This window comes from Podarcis pityusensis (assembly GCF_964106645.2).
Source record: "Podarcis pityusensis genome assembly, chromosome: 2".
In the NCBI taxonomy this organism is placed as follows: Eukaryota; Metazoa; Chordata; class Lepidosauria; order Squamata; family Lacertidae; genus Podarcis; species Podarcis pityusensis.
The window spans coordinates 9509874-9526490 of NC_138029.1; the positions used below are offsets into that span (position 1 = coordinate 9509874).

At 47.9% G+C, this 16617-nt stretch overlaps 1 protein-coding gene across 1 annotated transcript; it reads left to right on the plus strand.

Annotated features, from left to right (window-relative positions):
• Positions 1-709: 709 nt before the first annotated feature.
• On the plus strand, positions 710-15501 carry METTL1 (methyltransferase 1, tRNA methylguanosine; the record flags this gene model as incomplete). Its single annotated transcript, XM_080995006.1, has 6 exons — positions 710-879; positions 3988-4154; positions 7208-7392; positions 8397-8510; positions 12664-12765; positions 15001-15501. 6 exons carry the CDS (start codon positions 710-712, stop codon positions 15139-15141), a joined length of 879 nt encoding a protein of 292 aa, XP_080851132.1. The 3' UTR covers positions 15142-15501.
• Between the last annotated feature and the right edge of the window lie 1116 nt (positions 15502-16617).

A 16617-nucleotide genomic window follows, 5' to 3' on the forward strand; every position in this document is an offset into this window, starting at 1 on the left:
AGATCAAACGAGGCATACAAATTTAATAAAATAGTAATGTCAAAGACGGAATTAAAAAGAAATGGCAGCAGAGAGGAAACCAGGCTGCGTTGCGTGATTCGGAAATGAGTGTGGGGTGTGTCTCTGTGTCTCTGTGTGTAAACATACACACATACTGTTCTAGCAACCTCACACCCAGGAGTGCTTGGGAATTCTAAGAGAACGGGTGCAGTTTTTGAAAGGTTCAGTCCGCCACCTTGGTTCAAAATGGGTGTCCCAGTCTCACGCAAACCTAGGTGAAAACCTGTTCTGTGATCTTGTGATTCCTGTATTGCAGAGGACCTAGACTAGAGCATGAGACGCTTAATTTCAGGGTTGTGGGTTTGAGCCCCATGTTGGGGAAAAGACTTCTGCATTGCAGGGGGGGGGGGCTAGATGCCCTTCAGTGTCCTTTCCAGCCCTACCATTCTAAGAACTGATTTGAGCTGGAAGGGACCCCGAGGGTCATCTAGCCCAACCCCGCCTGCAACGCAGGAATCTCAGCTAAAGCAGGTGGCCATCCAACTTCTGCTTTAAAACTTCCAGGGAAGGAGAGCCCACCACCCCTCGTGGCAGTCTGTTGCCGCCAGGAAGAGCTGCAACTGCTAGAAAGGCAGCCCAAACGTCGCCATGGAAACAGGCGGGAGCGCGCCGGCCGCTGCGGGCCCTTTAAGGCGGAGGGCGCGACGCGATGACGCGCGTCTCCCGCGACTCCTGTCCACTGGGTGCTCCACGTGGCTCCGGCGCTGTGATCGCGATGGAGGGGCCGGCGGCGGCAAAGGCGGCGGCGCCGCCGCCGCAGAAACGCTTCTATCGGCAGAGAGCGCATTCCAACCCGCTGGCGGATCACACGCTGCGCTAGTGAGTGCGGGCGGGATAGGGAAGCAGCAACAACCTCGCGATCGCCCCGCTTCCGGGCTCCCACCCTCGACGCCCGTTTCCGTAGGCTCCCCACGGGCTCACAGAGACGTCTGTCCGCTTTGCCGGGCGCACCCCGATTTTACGGTGCTGACGTGTTTTGCTGTTGAATTCCATTCTGAGTGAGCCTCCAGTGTCGAAATTCGCCCCTCTCGCCCCTTGACTCAGGGAATATGGACCCCATAGTGAGTCACACCGTGCATTGGTCTGTTCGGGCCGGTGTTGTCTCTTATGAATGGCAGAGGAATCTCTGTGGCAACCGGAGTTGCTTTCGTGGGAGGGGATAAGGAACCTGGGGGGTTTCTGCATGCAAAACATGGGCCACTGGTCTGGCTTACCTGCTTCTTGGGCACACGTTTTGGTGATCTCTAATTTCTTTTCTCTTTTTTATAATAATTTTTTATTAATTTTAACATTAATTATCATTCATACAACCAAACTTGACTTCTTATACAGTCTTTTTGGACTTCCATCAGCACCTCTGATGATCCTCCATTCTTATCACTTATTCTGCATTTCTTAGGTTCATATTGCCTTTAATTATCTTAACTAACAGTCCTCCTCATTACCTTTTTTGCAATATTTCAAATAGTTCACCTTACAAAACTTCTTGCAAACCTACAAGCGTAATCTGATCATCACAATTACTTTTCTAATAGTCTGTAAAATTACACAAGTTGTGTGAATCTCTGGTCCTGCAGGTTTCAAATTCTTCCTGTTAATTTGTCTAATTCTGCATAGTCCCTCAGTTTCATCCTCCATTCCTCTTTTGTCGGTAATTCTTCTTGCTTCCAATTTTGTGCCAATAATATTCTTGCTGCCGTCATTGCATATAAAAGTAATTTACAAGGTGATCTCTAATTTCTAGGGATTCTAACCTTCCAGATGTTGTTGGACTCCCGTCAGCCACAGCCAGCAATATCTTGGGGGGTGGGGGTGGGGCTCTAGTTCCCCACCCCTGCTCTAGAGTTTATATTCATCAGTGACAAACTGTCTTGGCGCACCCCTCTTCATGGTGAACTGTGAGATGAGGGCACTGCAGTCGTACATACATGTTTGCTCAAAAGCAAGCCCCATTGAATTCAGCTGTAATGGTCTGGTTCTTACTCTGCTTAGAAACAAGGCTCCTTGATATCAGTGGCCTGCCTGGCACATAACGCTCCACTATTGTTCTTCAGCAAACTGCAACTTGTCCTACAAACTGTGGTTTGTTTCTCCCAAGTTTGTCCTGTTTTGTCTTGTGTCTTTTTAATTTGGTGAGCATCTGGGGTGGGTTGGCCAACCAAACTATGGACAAGGAAGAGTGCTGTGTTCACACCTAATGCCAGGCCACAGTTAAAACAAGCTAAGGTGTGTAAGCCAACATCAATCCGTCACTTCAGACCATGGTTTGATTTGGGAGTAGACAAACCATAGTTAAGCTGCTGGGCAAGGTTTGCAAGTAAACCTAAAGCATGATTTATGTAACTTTAGTTTAATAAGCTGTGGCTTTATGTTATATGGGAACCAGACCAATGGGACTTGCTTCCAAGTAAGGATACCTAAAGCTGCAATCTCATGCACGCTTGTTTGGGCATATTGACAATTGAATGAAAGGGAGCTTCTCTGTGTACGTGTGCATACGACTGAGGCAGCATATATTGCAGTCTGCAGCTTAGTTATGTAAGGTGAGCGTCATTGCATTCAGTGGGACTTGCTCACAAGTTAAGCGAGCCTTAATACAATTCATGTACAAAGCAATTTCCGGTGACAGTAATTTCCAGTGACATCAATGGAACTTGCTTCCAAATAATTGTGGTTGGAATTTGACTAGTCCCCTAAATTTTATTGTCTGGATCTCCCCCACTTCTTCCAGATGGACAAATTGCCATTTTCCTTGTTTATGACATAAGTCTTTGGAATGTTTCCGGAGATGCAAATCATGGGAATATTTCTCTGTGTCAACATGATATGATGCATGCCAGCCCTGACTTCTTGCCCAATTCAGTTTCTGAAACCTGTAATAAATTGTGTCCCACAGAAGTTGTTCCTCATGGTTGCCTCTTGGGAAAACAGCCATTGTTGCTTCATACCAAAATACTAGGTTTATAATCTGATAACTGTAGCATATAACAACAATGCAGTTTGCATACACACCATACATTTAAAGTACATTGCTCCCCCTCAAAGAAACTTGGGAATTGTAGTTTATACCTCACAGAGTTACAATTCCCAGCACCCTAAACAAACTATAATTCTCTCTCTCTCTTTCTTTCTCTCTCTCTCTCTCTCTCTCTCTCTCTCTCTCTCTCTATTTTGGGGGGGGGGGTGTTGATCGTGTACTTTAAATGTATGGTGTGTCTGCAATCTCCATTTCCCGCTTTTTCTGTCACCCCTTTGTTTGTGTAATTACCGTATTTTTCGCCCTATAGGACGCACTTTTTCCCCTCCAAAAATGAAGGGGAAATGTGTGTGTGTCCTGTGGGGTGAATGCAGGCTTTCGCTGAAGCCTGGAGAGCGAGAGGGGTTGGTGCGCACCGACCCCTCTCGCTCTCCAGGCTTCAGGAAGCTATCCGCAAGCCTTGGGAGCCCGCGGGAGTTCTCGCTGGGCTCCCAAGGCTTGCGGACAGCAGCCTGCAGCCCGAAACCCGGGGAGTGCAGCAGAGCACGCCCCGGGCTTCGGGCAGATATCCCAAGGCTTGCGGATAGCAGCCTGTTCTGGGGGCTGGGGTCGGGGGAAGCTCGGACTTCCCCCACCTCAGCCCCACGCCTGGGGGGGGGGAAATAATTTTTTTTCTTTATTCCCCCCCCAAAACTAGGTGCGCCCTATGGGCTGGTGCGCCCTATAGGGCGAAAAATACGGCACCTTGCTTGGTGCAGATTTCTGGAGATGGCTTGCTGCTATTTTGTGACATTTTAGTTGGTCTTAATAAATGAATTGCCCAACTGCAAGGTTTTTTGCCTCATATGTACCAATACATATTACCTTGGGTGGTGGTTTTTCTAGGGTCAACGTATAATTACTGTTCTTCACTCTTACTTCATGAAGTCCTCCTGTTTCTTTCCTGATAGTCCTGCCAAGCCTGAAGAAATGGACTGGTCAGAGATCTACCCGGAATTTTTTGCCCCTTTAACTGCAGACAATCAACACGATGACCTGAAGGATGCAGAAGACAGAACTAAGCCTGCGTCTCAAGTAGAGTTTGCTGATATCGGCTGCGGTTATGGGGGCTTGCTTGGTAATTTATCCCCAATGAGAGTTAGCTGATGGTTAAGGTTGTCTCTACGGGTTAAAGGTAAAGGGACCCCTGACCGTTAGGTCCAGTCATGGCCGACTCTGGGGTTGTGGCGCCCATCTTGCTTTATTGGCTGAGGGAGCCAGCATACAGCTTCCGGGTCATGTGGCCAGCATGACCAAGCCGCTTCTGGCGAACCAGAGCAGCGCACGGAAACATGTTTACCTTCCTGCCAGAGTGGTACCTATTTATCTACTTGCACTTTGACGTGCTTTTGAACTGCTAGGTTGGCAGGATCTGGGACCGAGCAACGGGAGCTTACCCCGTTGCGGGGATTCGAACCGCCCACCTTCTGATCGGCAAGTCCTAGGCTCTGTGATTTAACCCATTGCCACCCGCGTCCCATCTCTACGGGTTACAAGCCTGTAAAAGACTCTAAAACAATCCTTTTCAAATGCTTTCCTTCTCTCCCCAGTCTGCGACAGCTGTTTATTCAGAAACCATGTTAGGAGGGAGGAAGCGGGAGAGATTGGACAAATAAGAGAGTATTTTTTTCCTTCCTTGCTTTTCCTTTTGCAAGGTTTCAGGGGGTTTTCCTGGGGTAAAAATTCTGTGGTCAGGAATGCATTAGAATTTTCCCCATAGGAATCAGTGGAAATCATCGACTTGTCATGTGAATGCTTGCCCAACAAAAGATTTCCTGAGAATGCATCATGTTTTGGATAGCGAGATCCTGTGCCTTTTGTTGTATTGCAGTTTGAATTCTATACTATAAAATACAATATATAAGAAATAGAAGAACTGATGGAAACACAATTGAGAGCCATACAGTATCTAGCACAGTGCATTACAATGGCTACAACAGGCAAAAAAATCATTAGGTAGTCTGCCAAGTCCACCTGCAATTTTCAAGGGGTCTGCGTAGAACACATCGAGTTTCCATTCATGCTGGAGGAAAGAAAGCAAATGGCGTGGGTCCTGGTAGTATTTTCTGCATTTGCAACTGGCGGTACTGTAATTCCACAGCCTGAGAATTGTCAGCCTTCATTTGAAAAAGCAAGTGTGCAGTCCTCATGGATGTGAGGACAAGCCTCAAAAGATGCAGGCTGTGACTGATGTAATCTTGGAACCAGGAGATTCTAGTGATCAGGAGCAGACAGCTCTTTTTATCCTTCCTCATAATCAGTGGAAGCAGAATAATTTATTGAGATGGCGACACATCTGCTTTATTTGGCAAACAGGTGCTGGCCGTGGAATTCCCAGTGAGAAATGTGTCATTTATTAAGCATGAATAGGCCCTGGCTCTCACGAAGACCATTGTCTATATTTTTAGAATTCATTCCTGCTGATTCACAGTGATCGGAAGGCGTTGGATTGATTTCTACGGTGGTGTTTTCCTTATAATGAGGGCGGCTATCATGCGACAGTCTGAGTTTATAAAGAGTCATGATCCGCCGGTTATCTACATTAAAAAAAAAACCAAAACTCTTTACTCAGGAAAGAAGCTTGCGGCAAGTTTTTCACATGATTAATTGTCGCTCCTTGACCATCTTGTGAATCCACAGACAGGAATGTGTTGGATGGAGGTAAAAAGAATCTGAATTGAAAGTGAGTCCCACTGAATTCAGGGAAGTTACGGCCCCCTATTTGCGTGGAAATCATGAGTTCAGTGGGACTCACTTCCCACTGCAATCTTATCTCTTAGCCCCAAAAGAGCGTCTAGGGTTGAGTCTTTGTTCTTAAGTGTCCTCCAGATGTTTTTGGACTTCTGTGCTGACCGGGGCTGATAGGCGTCCAAAACATCTGGATGGCAGCAGGTTGGGGAAGTCTGCCCTCCATGAAACTAAGGCTGCAGTTCTGTGTGTGCTCTTCCCTTGGAGCAAGCTGGACCGAACACAGCTGGACTGCTTTCCAAGTCAGCCTGCGTAAGACCAGGCTTGCATAATCCTACATGCACTTTCTTGTGTGTTAGGTTCCACTGAAATTAGTGGGATTTACTTCCAAGGAAATATGCATAGTGTTGCGCTGTGTTCCTCAATCTGTGTCACTCCGTGTGCTTAAATTCATTGCTGGCCATTCTTGTTTTTCACATTTCTTTGTCCTCTCTTAACGCTGAAATTTAAACAGTAAGTTTTGCAAAGCCTCGTCTAAATAATGTTTTGCAATAATAATAATAATAATAATAATAATAATAATAATAATTTATTATTTCTACCCCTCGCCCATTTGGCTGGGTTTCCCTGGTCACTCTGGGCGGCTTTCAACAGAGCATTAAAAACAGAATAAAACTTCAAACATTAAAAACTTCCCTAAGCACTGGAGGTAGCCAACCCGGTGCCCTCCAGTTTTTGGGGACTACAGCTCCCAGCATCCTTGACCTCTGGCCATGTTGAGTGGGGCTGATGGGAGTTGTAGTCCAAAGAATCTAGAGGCTTTCACTTGGGCTACCCCTGCCTTATGCAATAACAGTAAAGGCGCACACTGCGAATGTTGAGAGTGCTACAAAAAGTGGACCATAGCCAGTTTTGGGTGAACTTCCCTGCTCCTGTTAGATTCTTGCAAAAAGTGCTAAACTTTGTAGACCTTGCTCTGCTCTAGCAAGACACTCCTGTGTTCTTAAGCAAGAGGATATAGCAAGCTCATGTTCTGGTTAGTTACGCTGTTTTCTATTAAGAGATTTTCACATCGTGTCCTTTGCTTTGGAAATTTGCATCATGTTTGTTGACTGTCAGCATTCTAGTAAAGAAATTATGAGTAGGCCTACTCTTGGCAGGCCTGGTCCTAGCTAAGCTTACTGAAGAAGGAAGTCCCATATATTTCCGTGGACTTCTAAACAGAGGAATGATGCAAAGACAGTGTAAGAAAAGGAAGTTAAGTCTAGCAGAGGGGTTAGAAAGCATCTCTTTGGCTTTGAAATGTGGAGTTGCAGGGGGAGCAGGGAGATAAAGCATCTTTGACTTTATGGCCACCTTGTGCTGATTTTATTGAACAAGATTTATATATATTTAAAAAACCTCTATCCTCTTAAGTTACTGGCTGGCTGTTCTCTTTTGCAGTTGCACTGTCTCCCCTGTTTCCCAAGACTTTAATGCTGGGTCTGGAAATCCGAGTGAAGGTCTCTGATTATGTGCGGGACAGGATCCAGTCTCTGAGAGCATCTCACCCCGGGCAGTTCCAGAACATCGGCTGCATCCGCAGCAATGCCATGAAACACCTGCCCAACTTTTTCCGCAAGGGGCAGGTGAGTTTTCCAAAGAGTGTCTTTCCCCATTTGGAGTTTTAAAAATTATTTGTGTACACGCTTTTAAAGACACCTGTGACGCTCCTGCCCTGGTTCTCGCTATTTCCTCCGAAAGAGAAACCTCTGTCATCTGTTGCTGCTTTTTCATGGATCTTTAGGGTAGATCCTTGAGTTTTAAAAAAACAACAATGTCCCATACAAAATTGCTTTGTCCTGTCAGACTATTGGTGATATCTATTACAGAGATGAGGAATCTGTGGCCCTCTGACTGTTGCTGGACTCTGGCATTTAAAGCATGTGGCTTCCCTCAGAGAATCATGGGAACTGTAGTTCACTCTGACCCCCTCAGCGCTACAGTGCCAGCAACCCTTAACAAACTACAAATCCCACAGTTCTTTGGGGGAAATATGGTGTGTGCACGGTCTATAATTCCCACCATGGCCAGTGGTCAGGGATGTTGGGAGCTGTAGTTCAACATCAGGAGGCCCATAGGCTTCTCATCCCTGCTCTAGTCTAATGGTTCACCCAGGTTTCAGTGAGGTCCTCCCCAGCTTTGCTGCCCAAGGTTTTGTTTAACTGGCGGTGCATCCAGAGTTTGATTCTGGAGCTTTCTACAGGCAGAATGGGCGACCTCCCGCTGAGTGCCAGTCTCATTCCTTTGGGGACAAGGGTCATTGATGAATGATAATCCAGCTTTTACCTAGGGTTTTAATAGGCCATAAGATTATACGGTAACTATATTTGTAATGTCTTTTTGTCGGTGTTTGTCCTTTGATGCAATGGCCTGTTGGCTACGCAAATAAATAAAGTCCTGAAGAGTCCTTCCCTTCCCTTTGGGGACGGGAGGGAGACAACAAAGGCTTTGTTGGCCCTGGATATTCCCTAGCCAGGCCAAATGCAGATTAGGGGTTATGTTTAATTTGCAGGCTGCTGACAGGCTAATGTCTTCCATTCTTTCTGGTGGTGAGGGATCTCTTTCTTGTTCTTTTTTGCATAAAACCCAGCTGCGCAAAATGTTTTTCCTCTTCCCTGATCCTCACTTCAAGAAGACGAAGCACAAATGGCGGATTATCAGCACCACTTTGCTGGCAGAATACGCCTATGTTCTGCGCGAGGAGGTGAGTGCATTGCTCTCGAGGGGGGTGTAGCCTCTTCCGAGCCCCTTTCAAAAGGAAGGCATCAAGTTTGTTTGTCTGCCGCTTTTCTGTGGCAGAGCCATGCTCAGAGCAGCTCACAAACACCCTACAGAATAAAATGCAACAACATTTCAAGGCAAGAACCAAAAGAGACAGACAATTTAGGCCAAAAGCACACTAATATCAATAGGTCAAACAAACATCTCACATTAATAAACACTGAATGCAAAACATTTTCCATCTACTGCAAGGGCAATAATAATAATAATATTAATTTATTATTTCTACCCCGCCCATCTAGCTGAGTCTCCCCAGCCACTCTGGGCGGCTCCCAATCAAATGTTAAAAACAGTACAGCATTAAATGTTAAAAACTTTCCTGAACAGGGCTGCCTTCAGATGTCTTTTAAAGATAGGATAGCTGCTTATTTCCTTCACATCTGAAGGGAGGGCGTTCCACAGGGTGGGCGCCACTACCGAGAAGGCCCTCTGTCTGGTTCCCTGTAACCTCACTTCTCTCAATGAGGGAACCGCCAGAAGGCCCTTGGTACTGGATCTCAGTGTCCGGGCTGAACAATGGGGGTGGAGACGCTCCTTTAGGTATACAGGACCGAGGCCATTTAGGGCTTTAAAGGTCAGCACCAACACTTTGAATTGCCCTCGGAAACGTACTGGGAGCCAATGCAGATCTCTCAGGACCGGTGTCATGTGGTCTCGGTGGCCACTCCCAGTCACCAGTCTAGCTGTCGCATTCTGGATTAATTGCAGTTTCTGGGTCATCTTGAAAGGTAGCCCCACGTAGAGCGCATTGCAGTAGTCCAAGCTGGAGATAACTAGAGTAGTTTTTGTTTGGTTGGTTGGTTGGTTGGTTGTTGTTTTTTGCAATATCTCCCATATGTCTACGAACATCTCTGGTGGTCATTTGCAGTCTAAGAAGTGCAGGGGAAGAAGCAGTAACTTTTGTGACACTTCCTTGCTGGAGGGTATTATTACTTAGCATACACAGCCAAGCATCCGTTGTGGGGATCCTGTGGCCTGCCAGAAGTCGCTGAACTACAACTCCCATCAGCCTCGGTGAGCATTTTCAGTGGCTGGGAATAATGGCCGTTGTAGTTCAGCAAGATCTGTCAGTTTGCATTTCTTAGTGCAGAAAGTCTTGATCTGATGTGTAGAGATCTTTCCTATTCTCATTAATTCAAGAGGGTTCTGGAAGCTTCTCTGTGAAAGAAACAAGCAGAAGGGTCATGATGTTTGGGTTATACCTTCAGAGAAGCAGAGTTGTTCTTGTTTAGTTGTTTAGTTGTGTACGACTCTTCGGGACCCCCTGGACCAGAACACGCCAGGCACTCTTGTCTTCCACTGCCTCCCACAGTTTGGTCAAACTCATGCTGGTAGCTTCGAAGACACTATCCAACCATCTCGTCCTCTGTCGTCGCCTTCTCCTTGTGCCCTCCATCTTTCCCAACATCAGGGTCTTTTCCAGGGAGTCTTCTCTTCTCATGAGGTGGCCAAAGTATTGGAGCCTCAGCTTCAGGATCTGTCCTTCCAGTGAGTACTCAGGGCTGATTTCCTTAAGAATGGATAGGTTTGATCTTCTTGCAGTCCATGGGACTCTCAAGAGTCTCCTCCAGCACCATAATTCAAAAGCATCAATTCTTCGGCGATCAGCCTTCTTTATGGTCCAGCTTTCACTTCCATACATCACTGCTGGGAAAACCATAGCTTTAACTATACGTACCTTTGTTGGCAAGGTGATGTCTCTACTTTTTAGGATGCTGTCTAGGTTTGTCATTGCTTTCCTCCCAAGAAGCAGGCGTCTTTTAATTTCGTGGCTGCTGTCACCATCTGCAGTGATCATGGAGCCCAAGAAAGTAAAATCTCTCACTGCCTCCATTTCTTCCCCTTCTGTTTGCCAGGAGGTGATGGGACCAGTGGCCATGATCTTCGTTTTTTTGATGTTGAGCTTCAGACCATATTTTGAGAAGCAGAGTACAGCTGACTTAAACTGGTTCTCTTATCTCTTCTGTTAAGATCATGTTGGCTGTAAAAGTAGGACTAGAAGGAGCCAGAGTTACACTTTCACCTTCTGTCTCTTCCTTCTGATGTGGTGTTCTGTACAAAAAATAGTGTTAAGGTTTAGTCTTATTATAAGTTATTGTAAGTTAAGTCTGCTGCAACTAGATTTCTTATGGGCAGTGCCAATCCTGAATGTATTGGATTTGTGACCATTATACTCATTTGCCTTCAGTGGGAGTAAAGCTCTGCTGAATGGAATATTAATTGCCTCTGGTCTATTTTTTGGGAATCCTGCAGCGTGTTTTAAGTTTTTACTCTGCTAACTATACGTTGGAATCTGCTCTGGATCAATATTGAGTAGAATTCCATTTTCTGGATGACCTCTGTCTGAGAGGTGAGCCGCTACCAGCCAGAGTAGACAGGTAATCTGACCAGGTAATAAAGCAGCTACCTAGGATTGGGCTAGCAGTCCATGAGACCTGGGAGCATGCCCTGGAACCACCCCAATCCCCAGGTATTTCTCCAGGACGTCAGGCTTCTGAGGCAGATGCATGGGGGTTCCATGGCAGCTGAGATTGGCGAGCGATGGGCTCCATGAAGAGGGACAGTGAAGGTTTCGGAGTTGCCTCTCTAGGGCTGCGTTGCACCATAGAGGTCTCTGTCTAGACATTCCCTTCCACCTCAGCATTCCAAGAGGATGCGTGAACGGAGGAGGAATGTGTCTGCCCTCCGGCTTAGACGCCCTTCTGTACTAATTCCGCCGATCCCAAGTACTTCCTGAGGATAGGCCTTCCCAGAGTAAGTTACGCCATCTTCATACTCCAGAAATAATCACTCTCTTTTATCAAAACTCCAGGTGCGTCATTGTGCCCTGGAGCCTAGGGAAAAACAAGACGCTCTGGATCGCTTGGGAATTTCACTCCCAGAATTTAGGGACGGGTGCTAATTAGTGCTGAAGGCAACACTCTTCTCCCAGCTCCTAGCAGGAGGCTTGTGCTGACAAACTTCCTGGCAGCCGAGCGAGCATTGCGCCACTTCCAGCCCCTGACTTTGTCCTGGCAGCTTCTCCCCAGGGCACCCTGGCTGACTCTCCTTTCACCTGCCAGAGGGGTGGGCGGGAAAGATGGAGAGCATCCTTGCTGCTGCTGTTTCTTGCGTCGCCGTTTTTGGGGTTGGGGTTGGTCTTTGTGATGAATCAGCACCAGGCCTCACCCAGAGTCAGCGTGAGTCACCCCACAACTCTCCAGGTAGCTTTCCCAAGGCTAAGGAGGAGTCTGGCACAGCGCAAGAGGCAGCAGCGCAGCAGCGCCCTCAAGAATCGTGACGGCTGCAATTGCTGAGCCCTAGGCTGCAAGGAAGTTGGGGCTTCAGAATACCCAGTAATTACTCCTTTTCGGAAATGAGCCCGGGATCCAACTTTGAACAGGAAGCTTCCAGTGGTTTGGGAAAATCTTTTTCTGCTGAAAACCTTCCCCCTCCATTTGCATTGGAATATTTTGCCCCAACCCCAAATAGCAAACTGTTCTGGCTTTTGTCCCATGTAAAGGTAAAGGGGGACCCCTACCCATTAGGTCCAGTCGTGGCCTACTCTGGGGTTGTGGCGCTCATCTCGCTTTATTGGCTGAGGGAGCCAGCGTACAGCTTCCGGGTCATGTGGCCAGCATGTCTAAGCCGCTTCTGGTGAACCAGAGCAGTGCACGGAAACGCTGTTTACCTTCCCGCCGGAGCAGTACCTATTTATCTACTTGCACTTTGACGTGCTTTCCAACTGCTAGGTTGGCAGGAGCAGGGACCGAGCAATGGGAGCTCACCCCGTCACAGGGATTCAAACCGCCGACCTTCTGATCGGCAAGCCCTAGGCTCTGTGGTTTAACCCACAGCGCCACCCGCGTCCCTTTCTGTCCCATGTAGTGCTAAGCAGTTGTCCCGTCAGCTTTCCTGCTTGCACAGTGGGACTTGCCCATCTTTCCCCCCACCCCATAAGCAACCCCAGATCTTTCCTGGGGCTTTCTCCAACCCTCCAGATCAGATTTGGGGAGGCGGGGAGTCCCGTTACACAAAGGGAATAGAGAGAGTCCTCTGCATCTTGCTCCTTGTAACATCTCCCTTATCTCTTCCAGGGGCTCGTCTACACCATCACGGACGTGGAAGAGGTGCACAGGTGGATGGTGAAGCATTTCAAGGAACATCCGCTTTTTGAGCAGGTGTCCTTGAAAGAACTGGTGAGTGCAAGGGAGCGTGCACATCCGTGCAAGTGCATCATCTCTGATGTAAGGGTTTTTTGCAGTTCCAGACAGGCTTTCGAAGCAACCTGCATGAAAACGTTTCGTAATTCTCCCAGCCTGCTCTCTTGGAATTAGGTCACCACCCGATGAACTTCCAGGTTCCAGATATAGCCTCTGAGGAAACCGCCCCAGTGACACATCGGCACTTGCACTTGCAATCTTAAATTTCAGCACTTGTTAAAAGTATACAGACCTAAAGAGGAGTAAAATTCAATAAACATGTAAGGGATGGCTGGAGCCGAATAAATGCATAAAAGTTTCATGGCATAAATCTTACATGTGCATGCCTAGAAGTCAGTCCTACTGAGTTGAGTGGGGTGTCTGCTCCTTGCTAAGTGTGCACAGGATTGCACCCTTCAACACAGATGTATAAAACAGACCCAGAAGTAAAGTTATTAATCCACAAAAGTCTTACTCTTTCTGCTGCACGTGTTCATTAACTTATAGGAAAAACGAGAGACATGTCCTGTTCTAAAGCTTCCCCACCCTGTCATTTGGGAATAGCTGGACTGATCCTGCCCCCTCCCTCCCCATCTTCACCCTGAGCCAACCTGTTCTTAGTTGCCCCGTAGTCCAAGCTCTGATGTACCAGTTAAGGCAGATTAACATCACCATCCCAATGAAACGCCACTGCAGCAGCCCCCAAATTCTATAGAGCAGAACAACAGTATGGATGTGTGCCGTTCCAGCCCTGATCGTTTAATACAGGGAACGCCAAAAGTCATCAGTGCTGAGGTGAGAAGCCACAACTGAAAGCCGAAGTGAAATGCAGAGATGAAAACAGCTTCCATGGTTTTAAGAGGACTAGCGAAATAAAAAGAGGTGTTAAAAGTCAGCAGTGGGCGAGTCTCTCTGGAGGAGGGCATTCCCCGACTGGAGGGGAGCCCTGCTTAAAAGGCCTTCTTCTGTTTTGCCACTGTGATCTCAGGTTGTGGAAGTCCTTGAAGTTCAGTTATTGCCCTTTACACTCTGTTGTGGTTAACATTTTTCTGTTGGGGTGCAACCAAGGGAACGGGCAATTTGCAAGCCCCCAGGTGTCTCCAGCACAAACAGAAGTGGCAGGAGACGGCTGTGAGAGCATATCTAGAAGCAGTTTATTCAGCATAAAGGAAAAGGTAAAGGTACCCCTGCCCGTACGGGCCAGTCTTGACAGACACTAGGGTTGTGCGCTCATCTCACTCTAGGGGCCGGGAGCCAGCGCTGTCCGCAGACACTTCCGGGTCACGTGGCCAGCGTGACGAAGCTGCTCTGGCGAACCGGCACCAGAGCAGCACACGGAACGCCGTTTACCTTCCCGCTATAAAGCGGTACCTATTTATCTACTTGCACTTAAGGGTGCTTTCGAACTGCTAGGTGGGCAGGAGCTGGGACCGAACAACGGGAGCTCACCCCGCCGCGGGGATTCGAACCGCTGACCATGCAATCGGCAAGTCCTAGGCGCTGAGGTTTTACCCACAGCGCCACCCGCGTCCCTTTATTCAGCATACATCAGGACAAAGGAAAAACATGTCTTCTCCCTTCGTGTCCAAGAGCAAGCAGCAAAAGCAATAGCAAACCGGAAGTTCCCAGCAAGCTGTGCTGGAGTGTAAACAGACATGAGACACACAATAGTCATGCCTGTACTTAAGGTGGAACGGAATATCAATATCCTAACATTTTCAACCTGAGAGAGGCATTAAAGGTTGGCCCAAAAGGCCGGCGAATGTGCCCAAACTTGCCACAGATGCAGGCATATAACTCTCTCGGACACAAACACACAACTCGTCCATGCTGTAGTGCAGGACTGAGAGGAGAGCTGTAAATTTCTTGGTCCACTGCTATTGTGGGATAATTTCCCCTTTTGGGGGTGTATGTGCAGAAAATTGCCTGGTGGAGGTAGGAGCCCAGTCTTCCTTCCCGCCCTGGTAAGGTCAAGGACCCCTGGACGGTTAAGTCCAGTCGAATTTGACTGTGGGGTGCAGCGCTCATCTCCGTTTTCAGGCTGAGGGAGCCAGCATTTGTCCACAGGCAGCTTTGTGTGTGCACCTTTTATTTCCCCGCTCTGTGCAACTTAGTCCTAGATGGATAGTTTCAACTTCCACAAGGTGAAAGAGAAGTTCTCCCAGTGCTGTGTGTGTTTGTGCGTTGTGACCGTCCTTTTTTAATAAGCAGCCACACCTCCTCTCCCAACAGACCAGTGATCCTATCGTCGGCCTCCTGGACACCTCAACTGAGGAAGGGAAGAAGGTCCAGAGGAATGGAGGCAAGACCTTCCCAGCTGTCTTTCGGCGCATCAGGGACATCACAGAGGAACAGGAAGCGCCAGGATCATGACCGGGGAATTTCCGGGGCCTGAGAAAATTCACGTCGTCCCAACTCGTGTGTCGAAAGGGAGGTGTTGGGGGCAGGGATTGCATCAAGAGTGGGACAGACTCGATGCCTCTGGTCACGCTAGGGTCAGCCTTCTATTAACACAGCTGGGGATTCCCCTTCTGGGGTAACTCGGCTGAACAGTTGAGTAAGGGATTGCCTGCTTTGTTTGCTTCTTGTTTTGCCCGTAGAAGGACGGGGGTGCCTGGTCCCAGCTATCAGCCTCACGTAGCAGGATGAGTGATCTGGGAGGTGCTTCCCAATCCATTGAACCATCAGTCACTTTCATTTTGTGAATGAATAATAAACAGGAAGAAAGAACTATCAGGCGCTATGAGTTGTCAGGTCCAGCCTAGCTGCTGAGCTTAGCCCGCAGTTGTGCTTTGGAGCTGCAGTCTTCCATCTTCTTCCCCAGATCAGTGCCAGGTGTGAACCCCTGGCTCTTAGGTGTGTGTGTGTGTTAGAGAGAGAGAGAGAGAGTTCTTCCACTATGAGAACCTGTGCCTTTCTTAAAGCAGGCCATAGATGTAGCTGGACTGCATCTCCCCATCCCCACGCTATGAAGAGATCAGCTGGGCTAAGGCAACATGCACCTAACCCCCAGTGCAGAGAGCCTAAGATGGGGGAGATTCTGAAACTGGTCAATCACCTCTCTTTGAGTACTTCTTGCAAGAATCATTCCGTCACTAGTAGCCTGGATTGTAGGGAAATGACTGCAGTTGTTAGCCGTGTGCAGTAGGATAGCTTCTGCACACTCAACTTCTGTATCTTCCACCCAGGTGAGCAAGAATCATGACCAGAGTTCACTTTCCAGCCAGGCAAAGACACTTGAGGAGGTTGTGGAGCAAGGACTGGGGGGGCTGGGGGAGTCCCATGAGCCAGACAGAGAGGTCCAGAGAGCATTTGGCCACTGGGCCGAGTGGTTCCCCACGTCTGCTTTTAGCTTACAGGGAACATGTCATTGCAAAGATGCTCCATATACCGTATTTTTTGCACCATAACACTCACTTTTTTCCTCCTAGAAAGTAAGGGGAAATGTCTGTGCGTGTTATGGAGGGAATGCCTACGGGTGGCATGCCTACGGATTTTCCTCCTCTAAAAACTACGTGCGTGTTATGGTCGGGTGCATGTTACAGAGCGAAAAATACAGTATATACACTTGGATATGCCTCTGCCATGCATTACAGTGGAACCTCAGGTTGCGAACGTGATCCGTGCGGGAGGCACATTCACAACCTGTGCATGCGCGTGACGCGATTTGATGCTTCTGCGCATGTGCGAGCACCAAAACCCGGAAGTAACTTGTGCCGGTACTTCCAGGTTTGGCGCGATCTGTAACCCGAAAACACGCAACCCGCAGCATTCACAACCCAAGGTATGACTAATAATTTGCCCAAAGAGAAGTGTGACCTATAAACTAGGCAATATTTTCCATCGTTG